Here is a 17,692-nt window from a genome sequence, read left to right as displayed (position 1 = left end):
ACAACCTGGGCTTCCACTGGCTACCCTCACCCCCTTTCTCACCACACTACATTCTCAGTACTCTCCCCTTCTGCCAGGTCTTGCTACCCAAGCCTGGAGCAGGAGGTCCAAGATGTCTCTCTCAGGCCACAAGCGGCTTACAGAATGGTTTCATGTCGCCTACTCGTTGTGTGATGATTACATAGCATCTGAATGCTCAAAACATATCTCTAGGGCTGGAGAAATGGCTTAGTGGTTAAGGTGTTTGCCTGCAAAGTCAAAGGACTCAGGTTCAATTCCCCAGGACCCATGTAAGCCAGATGCACAATGCACAAAGTGGCACATGCATCTGGAGTTTGTTTGCAGGGGCTGGAGGTCCTGGCGTGCCCATTCTCTCTCTATCTGTCTCTCTCTCTCTCTACTTCTTTCTGTCTCTCAAATAAATAAATAGATAAAAAATGAAATCCTTAAAAAGAAAACGTATCTCTGCAAATCAAAGGGGGCTAGGGCCAGATGAAGGGTGGTCTTCGTGACATTTCCCCATGGACATGGGCAGCTACCTAGAGTACAGTCTGACTGACCCTCAGCCAATCCTGCCGCCTCCTCATGGACCTCACATCACTTGCTGTCTCCAGGATCACACTGCTCCTGAAGGCATCAGCGGTTGAGACTTCTTGGGAAGAAAAGGGTAAGAGCTGACTTTGGATCAGACATGAGGCTTCTATCCCAGCTATGCAACCTTCGGAAGTCCCACTTGGGACTCAGTTTCTCTAATAGAAGACAGGGATAGGAGACAACACTCTTCTTTTGGAGGTTGACTGACATTTTGTGATCCGGTATAAAAAAAAAAAAACAAAAACAAAAAAGCAGTGGTGTATGCCTGTAATCCCAGCACTGGGTAGGCAGAGGTAGGAGGATCACTGTGAGTTCAAGGCCACCCTAAGACTACATAGTGAATTCCAGGTTGGCCTGAACTAGAATGAGACCTCAAAAAAAAAAAAAAAAAAAAGAGTGAGTTTCACCTCAAAGACAGTATTGGTGCTTAAATTCTGTTCATTCTTTCTCCCCATAATTAGTCTTCATTTTTTGCATGTGTGTATGTGGAATGGATATATGTGTGCATACATTTTGCGGGGCTGGGGGACACGTGTGGGGCGTGAACATACACGTGTCCAGGCAAGAGGTGATGTGAGGGGTCCTCCTCAGTCACTCTCCACCTTAGTCTTTGAGACAGCTGAACCCACAGCTCACTGATTGAACTAGATGAGCTAGCCGGTGACCCTCATGAATTCCCCATGTCTGCCTCACCAACGCTAGCATTTTACAGGGGTTCTAAAGATTCAGATTCAGGTCTTCATGCTTTCATGGCAAACACTTTATCCACTGAGCCATCTCTCCCCAGCCCATGTTGTATTTATTTATTTATTTTGGCTTTGCAAGGTAGGGTCTCACTCTAGCCCAGGCTGACCTGAAACTCACTATGGAGTCTCAGGGTGGCCTCAAACTCACAGCGATCCTCCTACCTCTGCCTCTCAAGTGCTGGGATTAAAGGTGTGTACCACCACACCCGGCCTTATCTTTAGTTTTAAAGTCAACTTTATTGTACTATAATATCCATAGGAAAACACACATGCACACACACACAAGGCAGGGCGTGGTGGGCACACGTCTTTAATCCCAACACTTGGGAGGCAGAGGAGGTAGGAGGATCCTCATGAGTTCGAGGCCAGCCTGAGACTACATAGTGAATTCCAGGTCAGCCTGTGCTAGAGTGAGACCCTATCTCGAAAAAACAAACAAGCCGGGCGTGATGGCGCACGTCTTTAATCCCAGCACTTGGGAGGCAGAGGTGGGAGGCTCGCCATGAGTTCGAGGCCACCCTGAGACTCCATAGTGAATTCCAGGTCAGCCTGGGCTAGAGTGAGACCTTACCTCGAAAAACCACAAAAAAAAAAAAAAAAAAAAAAGAAAAGCCCACAAACCTATTTTAAATTATAGTTCAACTCATTTTGACACGCATAAGCACCGTGTAACATCACATTCTTTTCTTCTGGCATACAGGGTCTTACCTTCCCCACTCCCAATCCCCTGGTCCCACATGAAGAAGAGGCTAACAAGGATGCTGTGTGACACTTTCCTGCCTTCCAGCCTCCATGTGTATAAACCTCAGCTGCCCTTCAGGTGAGGGTGCCTTGGATAGGGTTCTCTGCAAGGAGAAGCGCTTTCATTTCCTTCAGTGAACTGGAAAAAGAACTGCTCTTGTGGGGCCTCACATCACTTGCTATCCTCACCCGTGCCTCCCGCCGGGGGAGGGGGGGTGTCCAGCCCCAATACCCTTCTCACCTTGGCGGTCTGCAGAGAGGCCAGCTCCACGGCCTTCTGGGCTAGCGTCAACAAATTGGCCTCCTGAGATGTCCTGCGCCTCCGCCTTGTGCTCTGAATCACCCCACTGCGTATCATCTGCCCACAGTCCCCGGGGGCCCCTGCCCGCATGCCCTCCTCACTACCCAACACCGGAGCCTCCCGACCATTGGCAGCCAGTCTCTCCCCATCAGCCAGCAGCTGAGACTCCCTCAGTTCCAACGGGAATCCCACCGCTTCAGGATGGGGCTGCCCCAGGGAGCCCGGCAGTGGCTGCTGCAGGGGCCAGTGATGTAAGAACAGACTGCCCGTGGGCTCTTGCCCAGACTGGGTGCCAGCCCCATCCAGGGTGGTGGGAGGCAGGATTCCCTCCTTGGAGAGGCGGCGGGAGCGGCGGGGAAAGGCGATCTGGGGCTGAGGTAGCACAGGCTGTGGGGCGGACTCCTGCAGGAGGGCCTTGCGCAGCTCTGGGTTCAAGTCCGGGTTGTGTGGGAAAGGGTAGGGGGCCATGTTGTGATGGGCCAGGTGGGATTGCCCCAGTGGCCCAGCCGGTGCCAGGCTAAAGTCCTGGGGCTGCTGAGAGGATGGCTGCTGCATGGAGTAGAAGTTCTCAAAGAGCTGCATCTGAGGAAGAGCTGCTTGCTGCTGCTGCTGTTGCTGCTGCTGCTGCTGCTGCTGCTGCTGCTTCTGAGGCGGGAAGGCAGTAGCGGGGTTGGAGGGCTGCGGTCCCTGCCGGAAGACCTGCCGGCTCACCTGGTTGCCAAATGCCAGCTGGAAAGGCTGCAGGGGCAGTGCCTGGTTCGGGGGTTTCTTGGCCGTGTGGAAAGAGTTTAGGGATGCCTGGGGCCGCCCCACTTCCACCTGCACCTTCTGGGGCATCATGGGCCGCAATGCGTTTCCATAGTGGTCCAGCTGGGGGCCCGCTGCTTTGTTCCCCTTCAGTGCCTCGGGGTGGCTGTAATAGGGAGACACCCCCACGCTGGGATGAGGGCTCCCCTTGGGTCCACTGTAGAGGGACAAATGGTTCCACGTGGGGTGGGGCGGGGGCTGCCCAGGTTGCTGCTGCCAGCCACTGTCACTGATGCCACCAGCCCCTCCACGTTCGGGAGCCCTTCCGGGAGCCATCACAGAGTTGGGCCACTTTACTGAGCCGGGCTGTGCTTGCTGGGACAACATGGCTGCTGTGGTCCGCTCAGACCCATAGACCACAGAATTCAGCAGAGCCAAATTACTGGGAGGCGGCAACTCCAGAGGCTGGGAGGTGGAGACAGGCCCCGTGGCACCCTCGTGGGCTCCGTACTGCTCCTCCTTCACCCTGAGGGACTGCTGTGGGGCTTGCAAGGGCGGTGGCTGCTCCTTCGAAGCTGGATCCTGGTCCCCGACAAAGAGACAACGCTTGCACTTATTCTGAGCCTTAGGCTGGGCCTGGAGGTTCATGGTGTGGCCAACTGAGCCCTGGCAAATGAGACCTCCTTCACCAGCTGTCCATATCCCGGGGAAAAAAGCCCTGCTGGAATCCTGGTCGCAGGTCCGAAGCCAGGAAGGGTAGAGCAAGATGTTCTGGGGTCAGGCAAGGGAAGAAAACCGCTGGCTCGGCTACACGTCCCCGTTCATGGTGCTTCACAAGGTCCTAGAGCCTGCAAAGGGAAAAAGCATTGACAGTCAGCCACACGATCCCTAGAGGTGAGCACCCGTGTGCCCCGGGCCCAGGTCACAAAGCCACACTGGTATGAAGGAGCCAGGACCTACGGAGCAGCTGCCCGGAAGACAGCAGGATCAGCAGTCTGCCCGGAGGTCACTCTCCTCTTGTCCCACCACCTCCTGGCTACATGCCAGGCCTGATGCACTTGGTTATGTCATTTGTGCCCTATTACAAAGACACCTTCTGAGGGGGGCAAGTGACATCTAGCCCACACCCTTGAGGCAGGCAAGAAAGGGGCGACGTAAATTGAATTGTAATTCCACACCCTCTTAAACCAGGCCCACCGGGATATCAGGTCTGGGCCTCCTTGCACGTCTGTCTACACACCTTCTACCAGACTCAGAAGTACCGAGCCTGCTTCAACACTCCTTGCACATTACACGTCAGACACAGGAAGTCAGGAGACAGGAGTCATTCACAGCACAGCCACCCCTCTGCAACCCCACCAAGCCCTAGCAAAGTCCAGGGCCTTTTATGCTGAGGCATGCAGGTGAGGCCCCACCCCTGGGAAGAACTGCTGGGTGGGGCTGTGGCTGCCAGAGTCTTTCTCAAATGAGTGGAGAACCTGTTTTGCAACCGAGGCTGCCTGGAGGCCAGACCCAGCCCACCAGCAGCAGCTGTGGCCCTCCTCTTTCCCCCTCCTCTGCTAAACAGCCCCTGACACTCTAAGCAAAAAACAGTTTAACTTCAATGCAAGGGTGCAGATTGCCAACTTAGGCCCTTTGCTAGCTTAATGTCTTTTGGTGGGAGGTGGGGCACAGGAGGAGGGGCTGGAGATGGAACCCAGCGTCTCACACGTGTTTGACAACTGAGTTACACACCCGCCCCCCCTAATTTAAAAAAAATTTATTTATTCCTCTGTGTGTGTGTGAGAGAGAGAGAGACAGAGAGAGAGAACACATGGGCACACCAGGGCTTCTTGCCACTACAAACAAACTCCAGACACATGTGTCTATCACTTTGTGCTTTACATGGGTAGTGGGGAATCAAATCCAGGATGACAGGCTTTGCAAGAAAGTCCTTTAACACTAAGCCATGGCCATCTCCTCAGCTAACTTTCTTTCTTCCTATTTCCCATTCTTTCTCTTTAAGGTAGGGTCCTCACTGTAGCCCAGGCTGACCTGGAACTCACTATGTAGTCTCAGGGTGGCCTCAAACTCACATCGATCCTCTTACGTCTGCCTCCCCAGTGCTGGGATTAAAGGCATGTGCTACCACACCCAGCTATATAAAATTTTAAAGTTTTTTTTGGGGGGGGAGGGGTTGGATTTGTTTTTTTTTTTTTCTCTCCCTGTGAAAGTGGTATAGGGGTGGGAGCTATAATGCCTACCTTTTGTCCAGGATGCAAACTAGGTCACTAGGGCAGGGAGGCAGGGACAAGACACTCAGGCTGCCCGCTTTGGAGAATGGATCTGCAGGTCCTGGTAATATAGCCACAGTCCCTGGATGTTCCTGACCAGGTTAAGCAGGCCCAGCAGTTCCCAGAAAACCAGCAGAGGGCAGGGACCCACCTTCAAAAGCCCAGCCTACACACCCAGTGCGGGGACGGGGGTGCGGGGGGGGGCTCCCTGACACACCACGCTATCGCTCTCTCGCACGTTTCCGAAGCTGCGGCCCTGGCTCCCGGACCGGCCAGCTTGCCTGGCTGACTCACTGGAGGCCCCCTCCCTGTCTTTCACTTTCACCCGGTAGCCAGAAGGGGAGTAACTTCCTCCTCCATTTCCTTCCTCGGGCCTAGGGACAGTGGGAGCCCCTCCCCTGGGCACCCCTTTGTCTTCATTTGTGGAAGTTGCAGGGAATGAGAGAGAGTGGCTAAGTCACCCTAAGCCCTGAGCAGAAAGGGGAAGGTTTGGACAAGATGGGAGAGCTAAGGCCCAGAGAAACAACCTTCTCTTGCTTTTAAACTCTTTTTCCCTGACAACCAACCCAGTCCACTGCAGAGATACAAAAGCCAGCCGCAGAATGAAATTTACTCTGGGCACCTCCACAATGCTACAGAATGGGGCTGTCAGCTCGGTCCCTAAGGGAGCCTCAAGCCCAGTGAGCTAGAAATTCGTGTCTACAGAGGGCAAGACAGAGGAAAGAAGATAGGACAGGGAAGCCGACCAGGCCATGTGCCCCCAGGCGCTTGCGAGCCCAGGGATGCTCACATGCGCCTCTCCCCACCATGGCCTGTTGCCTGGGAGCCACAGCATGGGCTTTGGGGCCTGGAGCAAGGGAAAGCCCACGTGGCAGGCAGGCATGGGTACATGTGATGTGTTCCTGGCAGAGGGGCCCAGGAAGGGGGAATGGCCATTCAGTCAGTGCCTGGTGCAGGGGTAAGGGAAGATGAGGTAGTCTGTCAATAGACTACATGACATGTCTGCTCCTGAAAGTGGCCAGAGAGTGGCTCAGCCTCCTACCCTCTGCACACCACTGAGGGCCAGCATTTGGCAGACAATAGGTGAGACAGACAATTGGACAGAACAAATGGGGCGGGGGCTGGCTTGGGAGAAGCTGAATCACCCTAGAAGCTTCTTGCTGCAGAGGTCTCCTAGTCCTATAGTCACGGCCACGCCACCCCCAAACACACACACACACACACACACACACACACACACACACACACAGACACACACACACACTTCTAGAAACCTGATACAACAGCACAGCACGAGCAAAGAGTGGAGGGAGGGTGCCAAGACCCCTGGGAGGAGAGGGGAAGGATCATCCAGGCACAGGCACTAAGGAGCCCTGGTAATAATAATAGTGGCCTGGGCTGGGGAAATGGCTTAGCGGTTAAGGTGTTTGCCTGAGAAGCCTAAGGACCCCGGTTCAATTCCCCAGGACCCACATAAGCCAGATGCATAGGGGGTGCATGCGTCTGGAGCCCGTTTGCAGTGGCTGGAGGGCCTGGAGTGCCCATTCACTTTTTCAGTGCCTCTTCCTCTCTCTCAAATAAATAAAGTAATAAAATATTTTAAAAACAGAAAAAAATAATAGTGGCCTGCCTGTGCCAGGAGGGTCCAAAATTCTTCAGATTCTTTAAAAAAAAAATTTATGGACAACTTCCATAATTATAGACAATAACCCATGGTAATTCCCTCCTCTTTGAATTATTTTAATTCCCCAAAGCACATTGCTATTTAAGTTCCTCCCCATTTTGCAGATGAGCTAAATGAGGCTTAGAAGGGTAAAGTAATTTACCTATAGTCCCACGTAATTATGTTGCCAGGACTCGAAGCCGGGCGTGCCAGACTCCAAGAGCTCGCTCTTACTCCTCATGCCCAACACATGCCGCTCAGGCCTCCAGTCCCTCTCCACTCGCCTTTCCACAATGCCAGAGCCACGACTTCCCTGAGGGCTATCTTCACTGGCGCTGGGCAGTCTCCTACTCTTGCCTTACTCCTTGGCAGGTAACCCATTCTTTTTAAGCACAGTCCCTCAATATTAAGGGAAACAGGAAAAGGGGGCCTCACAACAGAGCAACAGCAAGCATGTGAGATCCGGGTTCTCGAGCCCCTCTCAGTTCCGGTTGCTCCTTGCTGTGGGGTTTCTAGCTCTCAGAGGCACCTACCTACCACTAAACTGATTCCTACCATTTCCCCTGCATTTTGCCCCCACTCCTCAGTCCCTCGGGTGCAAATCTGTCTGGCCTTCCTTGCAGTATAGGAAGAGGAAAGAAGCCACCTTCTCCAAAGCCCGTGGACCAAGTCCCTAAGGTGCAGGGAGAGGCTGTATGGAGGAACCGCTGCAGGCAGCTCACCCCTGCGCCCAGCTGACCCTCTGACAACGGATGCAGGACTGGAAAAGAAAACCCACAGCCACCGCGGGGCCCCGGTTGCTACAAGACCCTTTGTCAGTCTGACTGTATTACGCTGGCTTCTGTGGTCCCCTCCTCCAGGCTCCTCTCTGGGCAACCAGTGCCTGGCCTGAAAAGGCCAGGGCGTCAGAATCAGTCAGAAAACAAGGCCCTGGGACCATTGAGGCAGAGCAAAGAGTTTAGACTTCAGAAAGACCTAAAGTGAGAAGCACTCTATCTCTACAGAAGAGAGCAATGTGTGTGCCAGGAGAAGTAAGCGACGCTCAACCCACATACGGGTTCCAGACACATGGGGGGAAGACGATAAAAAGGCCTTGGGAGCCGGATGTGTTGGCACATGCCTTTAATCCTAGGCAGAGGTGGAAGGATCGCCAGTTCAAGTTCAAGGCCCCCCTGACATTACATAGTGAATTCCAGATCAACCTGGGCTAGACTCTACCTCGAAAAAACCAAAACAAAAACAAAAAGGCCTTGGGGTGCTGATGGTCACCACACTTTGCAGGGACAGCAGCTACAACTCACAACTCCTCAAGAACCATCAGTATTCCTCCTGCATGCCCAACCTTGGCTGGCCCACTCGGGAGAGTCCGGTGAGTTCCTGCCACTGGGCAGAGGGCCAGGCTGTGGCCATTGAGAGGACTGGGTCACTTACCAGCCACCTGAGGCATTCATTCAGCTTGAGAAACAAGACTGTTGCGGGTCAAAGTCACAAGACCAGGAAGGGGGGGTGGCCAGCAGTCGCACGGGCTCAGCTCCGACCTGGGGGCTCCTCCCTGGCCCTCATAGGGCATCGCCCCAAGCTCTTGTTCTGCGTTCTCACTCTCTCCTGTCTCCCCACGCCCTCACTCCAAAGCTCTCGGAGGTAGGATCTTGCTATGTAGCCCAAGCTGGTCTTGAACTTCAGATCCTCCCAAGTGCTGGGATCACAGGCATGCGCCACCGTGCCAAGGCCCTGCAAGCTCAACGCAAGGAAGCAGGTGAGTCAGAGCTCATGGTCCCCCACCCAAAGACAAGACAGACCCACATAGGGCACTCAAGGCCCTAAACTCTAGGCATGTCTGTCATTTCTCTGAGCACCAAAGATACTGGGACAAAGTCTAACCTCCCTATCTTGCTCACCCCACCCCACTGCATGCATGTGCACGCACACGCACGCGCGCACACACACACAGGCTCCTGACACCTCTCTTGACACACCATGCTTGAAGCATGCAGCCAGGGCCCCCAACCTCCTGTCCTACTTTGTTTCTAGGTCTCTAAATCACACTGTATCTCTGCCTTCCCACCCTTTGCACCTGGCCAAGAACCTCCTCATCCTTCGGGTCTCAGTCCTTCCTTAGGGAAGCTCTCTGACCCCAAGGCTGACACAGGAACTGCACTGTGAGCTCATCACACTGCCTGGCCCCACCCCCTCGGGCTCAGCACCCTAATTCCCAGGTGTCTGGTTCCTCTTCCCCGGCTCCTTGGCAGCATGTTCAGAACCTTGTGCCTTGACACTTGCTCTGTAACTGGCTCGTGGGATGTTCCTTCAAGACTGCACCCAAGGTGAGTGAGAGCATGCCCAGGCAGAGGTACTGCTGACAGCCAGGTGCCCAGCCTGGGTTCCTGCCTTGTCCTTGGGCCAGTCTCTCTCTGTGATATACAACAGCAGAGTTCTCCAGGACCCTGAGTGACATGAAAGACTCACCCTTAGGACACCCCTAACACACACACACACACACACACACACACACACACACAGACAGACACACACACAGAGTCCAGGTGCTCTCTCCAACAAAGCTGAACAAGTCCTCCTCCATTGGCTGGTCCGTGAGTCACTTGCTCCAGGACTGGCCCATACTACATGTAAGCCACCTGGAAAAATACCAGCTCCCCCCACAAGACTTCTCACCCCTATCTGGACCATGGCCAGGAACATGGGCCTGTGAGTCTGTTTACCTCATGCCCTGACATGGCTGGGCTGGGCCACAAGACACCAAGGTCTGGATAGAACACCAGAACAATATGCTAAGGGGCTCAGTACAGCCTACCTGTCCCCTCCCCTAGACCCCCCCAACACTCCAAGCTCACTTTCTGAACAGCTCTTTCTTGGATATCTGGAGTCTCTGGCTGTATAGCCAGACTGGTTAAGTGGCCTGGAAATGACATCTCGGGCCAGCTGGAATCGCCAGGTCCTAAGTAAACCTTCCGTCTGGACAATGAGCAGCCGTTAGAATGCTAGTAAGCCCTCCACTCCACCCTGATAAGTGGAGCTCACACCAAGGCCAATGGACACTGGTCACAGAAACCCTGTTCTTGCAGATCAAAGAGGAAGGAAGCTCGGATGCACAAAGCATGAATCTGCCTCCCACAGGGAGCAGAGAAAGAGGAGAACCTGCCCATTCCCAGGCCTTAAAGCCCAGGGAGCACCCCTTCCCCAGACTGAACTTCTGCAGAGCCCGGGTCGATAGGCTGGCGAGGGAGTCCTGGGGTCTTGGCCATGAAGCTGGCCAACCTCAGAGGGTTGGCCAGGGCTCAAACTGGCTGCAATTTAAGCTTGACAGAAAAAAAAAAAAAAGAGAGAGAGAGAGAGAGAGAGAGAGAGATGCTTTTAACAAGGTGTGTGTGGGAAGGGAATCCTTGGCCTTATGAGACACTCAGGGCTTCAATCCAGGTATCCACCTCGTCCACCTGCCCCATCGCCAGCAAGATGTGGAGGCTGGGGAAGGGGGCAGGGTAACCAGGTCCCTTTTATGGGTCAGGTAGGGGGTAAGGGTGCAGAAAGAATTGCCGATGGAGCCAAGACTGGCAGAGAAGCAAGTCTCCAGGTTTGGCTTGTGCAAACACTGGGGGATTGACTGGAAATCTCCCTCCTAAGGACCACCAACCATCACAGATAACCCAGGAAAATCCTTCCCACCGAACTCTGGGCTCAGCATGGGAAAAAAAGTGTGTGTGTGGGGGGGGGGAACGGGCGCTGGTAGATAGATACATACTCTCTCTAAATAAGAAATAGAAATTATGTCCTTGGCTGGCCAAACTTCTGGTGAGGGCCTCCTGGGCACTGCTGCAGCCTCTGGTCTTCTCCCTCACAGCGCTCTCTAGAGGCTGCTCCAGTTCCGCCCTCTCCTTCTGGAAAGGTCTGCCTCGCTAGCAGGTTTAGGGCAGGGCTCCCAGAGTCCGCCTGAGTGCCCTAGCGCCAACCTCGGCCCTGGGCCAAGATGCAGAGGAGGCCAGTCAGAGGGGCCTTGATTAACGCGGCCTGCCCAGCCTCCTCCCCCTCCACGCAGGCCCCTCCATCCATTCAACAGGCATTTGATGGTGCTGGCCTCAGGCCAAGTTCCGGGGAGACACAGAAGGCAAGGTATGGTGGGCAGAGACAGACGCAGAAACACATGCTAATTATCATGCAAGGGAGCCAGTGCAGGCGCTGGGGATGGACAGAAGGAGCAGGTGACCCCTGGGGAACTCCCCAGACGTTAAGCAGAGGCTGAACCTGCTCCCTGCACCTGGAAGTCTCGGGAGCCCCGCGAACAATCGGGGCCCGGCGCTGCTTGACTCCCCACGCTGTCCCATCACCACCCTGCCATGCTCCGCGTCTGTCGAGGCTGGAAACAGATGGCGGGCGCGGGTGGACGGCTTGCCAGGGAACCAGGTCTGATCCGGTAGTCTGTTGTCACTCACTGCTTCCTACCTGGGAAGAACTTGCAGGCTACGGATGGGGGCAGAGGGGTCAGGGGAACCTGATGAACACCTTGCGACAGGCATCTGTCCCATGAGACAGGAGCCACCAGCGCTACTACTTGCACGGACAGGAGGCCTGCTCACTGGCACCGCCTCTCGGTTTCCACCTGAGTCCGAAGGGGAGGCTGGTTCTGCAACGAGGCTGTTCCCAGGGCCCCGGAGCTCACAAGTGAGGAGCCAGCACATGAATTCCAGCCTGTCGGCTACAAACTCGGTCTCTTTTCCCGTCACACTCTGCTGCCTGTGTCTAGGTCAGTGTGGCACAGTGGTTCTCAAACGTCGGCTGAAGGAAAACCCACCCTAGGTGTGGCAGAGGGGAGGGAGGGGGCAAGGGTGGAGGAGGGGGAGATCTGCAATACTGCACAAAGAGCCCAGGTGGCTCGAGGGTACTAGAACTGGCAGGGGAAGAGACTAAGTAAGAGTCATGGCCTGGTGTGGGCAGCTTCCCAGGACCCACCACTGCCCGTTTCTCAAAAGGAACTACCTGCCAGAGTAGAGTGCTGTGCCCTGCCCAGGAGACCTGGGGGGTGGGCACAGCTGATTCTAAGGATCACTCTGGCTCCAACTGGGTAACCGTGTTTATGGCGCTCTTTACTATTTTCCAGGCACTGTGTAAGTGCAGCATCTAATTTAACCATTAGAGTCCTTTGTTTTCTTTTACAGGCCAGAAATGGTATACCCAAAGGTATTAATGCAAAAGACAGTAATGGAGAAGAGTGAAACAGAAGACACAAGACATACAGAAAGAAAATAGCAAAATGACAGACATCAATCCTTCCTGTCAACATTGACTGTGGTAGTTTGAATGAATGCCGCCGCCCCCTGCCCCCAATAGATTCAGGGGTTTTATTAAAGCTTCTTGGATTTCCAGCTACTTGGCTGGAGGAGGGGTCACTGTGGGTGGATCCTGGGGGTCCGAACCTAAGGTGAGGGGGGCGGATCTTGAATTCCAGTCTAAAGGTGTGCAGAGTGCTTGAGCTCTGAGTTCCTGGACTGAGCTTGTTTATAGTGTTGGAGGTGGGTTTTCTCTCTGCTTGGATCTGTGTAGCAGGGGCCAGCTTCTTCTGCCATTACGGAACTTCCCATGGATCTATAAGCTTCAAATCAATCCCCTCCCTCCCATAAACTGTGTCTAGTTTGGAGGTTCATCCCAGTAGTGTGAAGCTGACTGCAACATTGACTTTAAATGTTAATGCATTAAACTCCAATTAAAAGGTAGTGTTGGGTCTGGAGAGATGGCTTGCAGTTAAGGCGCTTGCCAGCAAAGCCAAAGAACTCCCCAGAACCCACATAAAGCCAGATGAACAACGTGGCGCATGTGTCTGGAGTTGTTTGCAGTGGCTAGAGACCCTGGTGCGCTCATTTTCTCTCTCTAGCTGCCTCTTTCTCAAATAAATAATTTTTGTTGTTGTTGTTTTTGTTTTTCAACGTAGAGTCTCACTCTAGCCCAGGCTGACCTGGCATTCACTATGTAGTCTCAGGGTGGCCTCAAATTCATGGCGATCCTCCTACTTCTGCCTCCCAAGTGTTGGAATAAAGATATGTGCCACCACGCCCCAAGACACACTAGCAAAAAGAATCAGAACTGGTTTTTTTAAATTAATTTACTTGACAGAGAAAGAGGGAGGGAGAGAGAGAGAGAGAGAGAGAATGGGCATGCCACGGCCTCCAGCCACTGTAAACAAACTCCAGATGTGTGCGCCCCCTTGTGTACCTGGCTAATGTGGGTCCTGGGGAATCAAACCTGAGTCCTTTGGCTTTGCAGGCAAACGCCTTAACCATGGAACTGGGTTTATTTTATTTTATTTTTTGTTGTTTATTTTTTTTTTTTATTTATTTGAAAGTGGCAGACAGAGAAAGAGGCAGATAGAGAGAGAACGGGTGCGCCAGGGCCTTCAGCCACTGCAAATGAACTCCAGACACATGTACCCCCTTGTGCATCTGGCTAACGTGGATCCTGGGGAATTGAGCCTCGAATCATTGTCCTTAGGCTTCATAGGCAAGCGCTTAACTGCTAAGCCATCTCTCCAGCCCCGACAGAACTGTTTTTGAACAAATTAACAATAATCACAGAAGTCCAGACTTCAATATTTCTCTTTTTTTTTTTTGTTTTATTTTGTTTTTTCAAGGTAGGGTCTCACTCTAGTCCAGGCCAGGCTGACCTGACACTCACTCTATAGTTCCAGGCTGGCCTCAAATTCATGACAATCCTCCTATCGCTGCCTCCTGAGTGCTGGGATTAAGACATGCACTACCATGCCTGGCATTTTTGTTTTGTTTTTCGAAATAGGGTCTTGCTCTAGCCCAGGTTGACCTGAAATTAGTGCCAGGCTGGCCTTGAACTCACAGTGATTCTCCTACCATGTGCCACCATGCTCGGCCTCCAAGCCTCTTGAACAGTAGATCTCAAACATTTGCAAATGCCTGGGTAAGGAGTTCCTTGTCCATTCCTCACACCAGACACAGTGATTCCACACCCAAGCTCCAGAATTAAAATAGCTGCAGGACAGAGAGGACATCATGTAACTCTGCTTTTCTCTGGGAAAATAGCCACCGGAGAATACTCTGACCCATGACCCATCCTTACGAACCGCACAGGGAGGCCTCCGCTCTTTCTACAAAGGGACACGGAGGCTCTGCTGTGAAAGTGGCAGAAGTTGGGCTGGAGAGATGGCTTAGCGGTTAAGCGCTTGCCTGTGAAGCCTAAGGACCCCGGTTCAAGGCTCGGTTCCCCAGGTCCCACGTTAGCCAGATGCACAAGGGGGCGCAGGCGTCTGGAGTTCGTTTGCAGAGGCTGGAAGCCCTGGCGCGCCCATTCTCTCTCTCTCCCTCTATCTGTCTTTCTCTCTGTGTCTGTCGCTCTCAAAAAAAAAAATAAAAAAAAAAATAAAATTAAAAAAAAAAAAAAAGAAAGTGGCAGAAGCAAGATCCACAGGCTGACTGCTGTCTGCCCCAGTCCCTGCTCTGTCCTACCTCCCTACACTTGAGGTCCCCAGAGGAACGTGCATTTGAGAACCTCAGAGCCAGCACGGCCCTCTGTCATTCCCCTACTCAATCCCAGGGCCGCTTTTCCTAGGAGCATTTTCATCCAGAGCATACACTCCTCTCAAGAAATAATCTCGGGGTGCTTGCTTGTGAAGCCCAAGGACCCCAGTTCGTGGCTCACTTCCCCAGTACCCACGTAAGCCAGATGCACAAGGTAGCACATGCATATGAAGTTTGTTTACAGTGGCTGGTAACCCTGGTGTGCCCATTCTCTCTCTCTCTCTCTCTCTCTCTCTGCCTCTTTCTCTCTGTGTCTGTCTGTTGCTCTCAAAAATAAATAAATAAAAAATAAACAACAATTAAAAAGAAAAGAAATGATCTCAGTCTTCCAGGAACAGGGTCCTCTCCAGACTGGAGCCACTGATGCAAACCTCCGGAAGCCATAGGAGCCTACAGGGTGCAGGTGCATGGCCAGCGAGCCTAAAGAGGTAGACTGTAAACTTCAGGGTCAGTACGATATCCACCAGGGATAGAGACCTCCCAGCACATGGAGAAGGTAGACTGGGCCTCTCTCCAGAGCCAACCGGCAAAGCAGGGCTCTGCTGGAAGAGCTGAACAGATTCCAAGTACCAAGGGATGTCCGTATTCACCCAGGCCAACTCCTCATTCCACACAGTAATCCAGAGAAGAAACTTGCCTTGGGACACGCAGCCAGGAACACAGCGGGGGCCCTGAATCCATGACTCCAATGATAACACTCCACGCCTCCATTTAGGCACACTGGTCAAAGCCCAGAGTCAAAGTTAATCCCATGATCACCACACAAATGAGGCTTAACCCATACCTCTAATGTTCCTGGAGACCGCTACTATGCAAGCCTGGTACTAAGCATTGTATATACACGTCATCCTCTTTAATTCTCACAAGTTAACTGCTTCCTCTCCCCATTTCTCAGTGATGGACCTGGAGAGATCCAAGAGGGTCAAATCACTTGCCTAAGGTTAAGGGAGAAGAGGGGCAAAGGCTAGGACCGGAGCCCACGCCTGCTCGTCTCTAGAGCACTTCCTGCAAACTTACTTTCCGAATCCCGGGCCTAGCCTCCCGTGTGAATGCCACACGGAGCGATCTGGAACGAGTGACAGCAGCGCCTGTGTGCGACGACAGAAGCTTCTGGGTTGTCCACACCTGTTTCCTATAGAGTGGTTTCAGCGGGCCTGAAAACCACCCTGCTATTCCGGAAGTGTGGCTGGTTGGGGAAGGAGGCTGGGAGAGGCCTTGACAGATGTGTACCTGAGGACAGGTGACAGGTGACTCCCAGCCCTGGGCCAACCTGTAGAAGCCACTGCATCTTTTTCCCCATAAGGAAGCCACATCCTTCCTGGACCTTTCAACCCTATTCCAACAGTTGGCCAACAGCTCTTTAAACATAAAGCCGGACTGTCCCATAGCTATCAGATGTCCCAAATGCCCATGATACCCAAGCTACTGTCCCTTCCCCTTGTACCCCAAAGTCGAGTCCAATTGGCTTCATGGATGAGTTCCTGTTAGCATCAATACCCCCAACCCAGGACATCAAGGGTCAGCTTAGCTCCCTACATCTCTGCATATGGCTCTCAGAGGGCTTCTTCTGCCAGGAACTTAAAATTCTGAAATCAAAGCTCTTTGCAGCACATCCCAAATAGGGGAGACTAACGGCCCCACACTGCAAAGATCACAGTAGAAAGCAGCATTTTCATGGTTAATGAACTCCTGGAAGGTAAAGTGAGTATAGAGCCATCACCATGAACCCTTTTCCAAAGGACACATAGATCACTACTTGGGTAGAGCTATGGTCAGAACTGCCAGATGGATGGCCTCACGGTTGGCACCCCTCAGACCTGGCATTGCTGGGTCCTTCTTGTTTGTCTAGCTCACCTCCTCCCCAACAGGGAGGTGAAGCAGAGAGTCTGGTGTATGTGGTCAAGGTTACAAAGACTTCATCAAACCAGCTTCTTTGGCCTGGCCAACTCCAGAGAGGGCCAAGACCCATCTGGTAGCCAGGGCAATAAGCGGAGGAGATTGGTGTCTGCTGGTTTGAGGTAAGAATAAAGAATGGGGAGGTAATGCCAGGCATGGTGATGCATGTCTTTAATCCCAGCACTCGGGAGGCAGAGTTAGGGGGATCACCATGAGTTTGAGGCCACCCTGAGACTGCGTAGTGAATTCCAGGTCAGCCTGGGCTAGAGTGAAACCCTACCCCGAAAAGCAAAACAAAAGAATGGGGAGGTAAACGTGCTCCCCAATACCACTAATGATCAAAAAACACAAAAACTTGCTGCTAGTAAAGCAGGGTTCTTCGCATGACTTCCTAAGGCCTCTTAGAAGAGCTTCAGGGTAGGTGCAGAGAGCTGCCCGTCTTTCTCGCCCAATCATCAAGTTAGCATCGGGCCCTTTCTCAGGCCCTGGTCAAGATGCAGGACCTCAGCCAAATGCTTGTACATTCCTTGCATTTCTCCAGTCTCTGAGCAGCTGCTGTAAGGCCTTTTCTCCTGTGTTGATTTATTCTTTATTGTTTCTGAAATACACCCAGAGGCCTTTGGCACAGCACACCAGGCACCAGCAGGGCATTCAGTCTAAGCCCCAAGTACACACCAACCAGGTTCTCTGGGACGTGAGCCAAGCCAGCAGAAATGATAGGCCCAAGGGTCAAACTCGGCAACCAGGGAGGCCAAGGATCCCACCTACCCCCAGCCTATGGTCCCCAGGGCTGTTCTCAGGATTACAAAGGCTGGGATACATTTAGGAAGAGGAGACACCTGGCAGGTACCCGGAAGGCCTAAACCAAGCCTCCCCACTAATCTACAGCATGAGGGACTGGACCAGAAAAGAAATCCCCAGACCCAAGCCCGTAACTCCATTGCTGTACCTCCTGTACCACATCTGGGCTTCTTGCTGCCCTGTGAAGTGCCCGCAGGAGACACGAGAGAGTCTTTCTCACCCGTCCCACTCTCAAATCTCTCTCTGAACAGGCCATCTAATGGAGCTCAAGTTCCTACCGCTGCACTTCATTCCAGCGATAAAAGCACTGTTCTCCATGCATATGAAAACAGTTGGGAGAAGAGCAGAGCTGCTGGGTAAGAAGGGGCAGACAGAATGGT

The 17,692-nt window shown here is 52.9% G+C and overlaps 1 protein-coding gene across 6 annotated transcripts in view; it reads right to left on the bottom strand.

Annotated features, from left to right (window-relative positions):
• The window catches only part of Mideas (mitotic deacetylase associated SANT domain protein), a 74,587-nt gene that overhangs the window by 18,556 nt on the left and 38,339 nt on the right, over nucleotides 1-17,692 (bottom strand). For all 6 annotated transcript variants that reach the window (XM_045154081.1, XM_045154084.1, XM_045154083.1 and 3 more), the window contains exon 2: nucleotides 2,323-3,977. In XM_045154081.1, coding sequence (XP_045010016.1) covers nucleotides 2,323-3,777 — 1,455 coding nt within the window. In that variant the 5' untranslated portion in view covers nucleotides 3,778-3,977. The remainder of the gene's footprint in view (nucleotides 1-2,322; nucleotides 3,978-17,692) is intronic.

This window comes from Jaculus jaculus, chromosome 7 (assembly GCF_020740685.1).
Source record: "Jaculus jaculus isolate mJacJac1 chromosome 7, mJacJac1.mat.Y.cur, whole genome shotgun sequence".
NCBI classification, from domain to species: domain Eukaryota; kingdom Metazoa; phylum Chordata; class Mammalia; order Rodentia; family Dipodidae; genus Jaculus; species Jaculus jaculus.
Note: the sequence above shows the minus strand (reverse complement) of the source record. Positions and strands in the feature narration are given on the sequence as shown.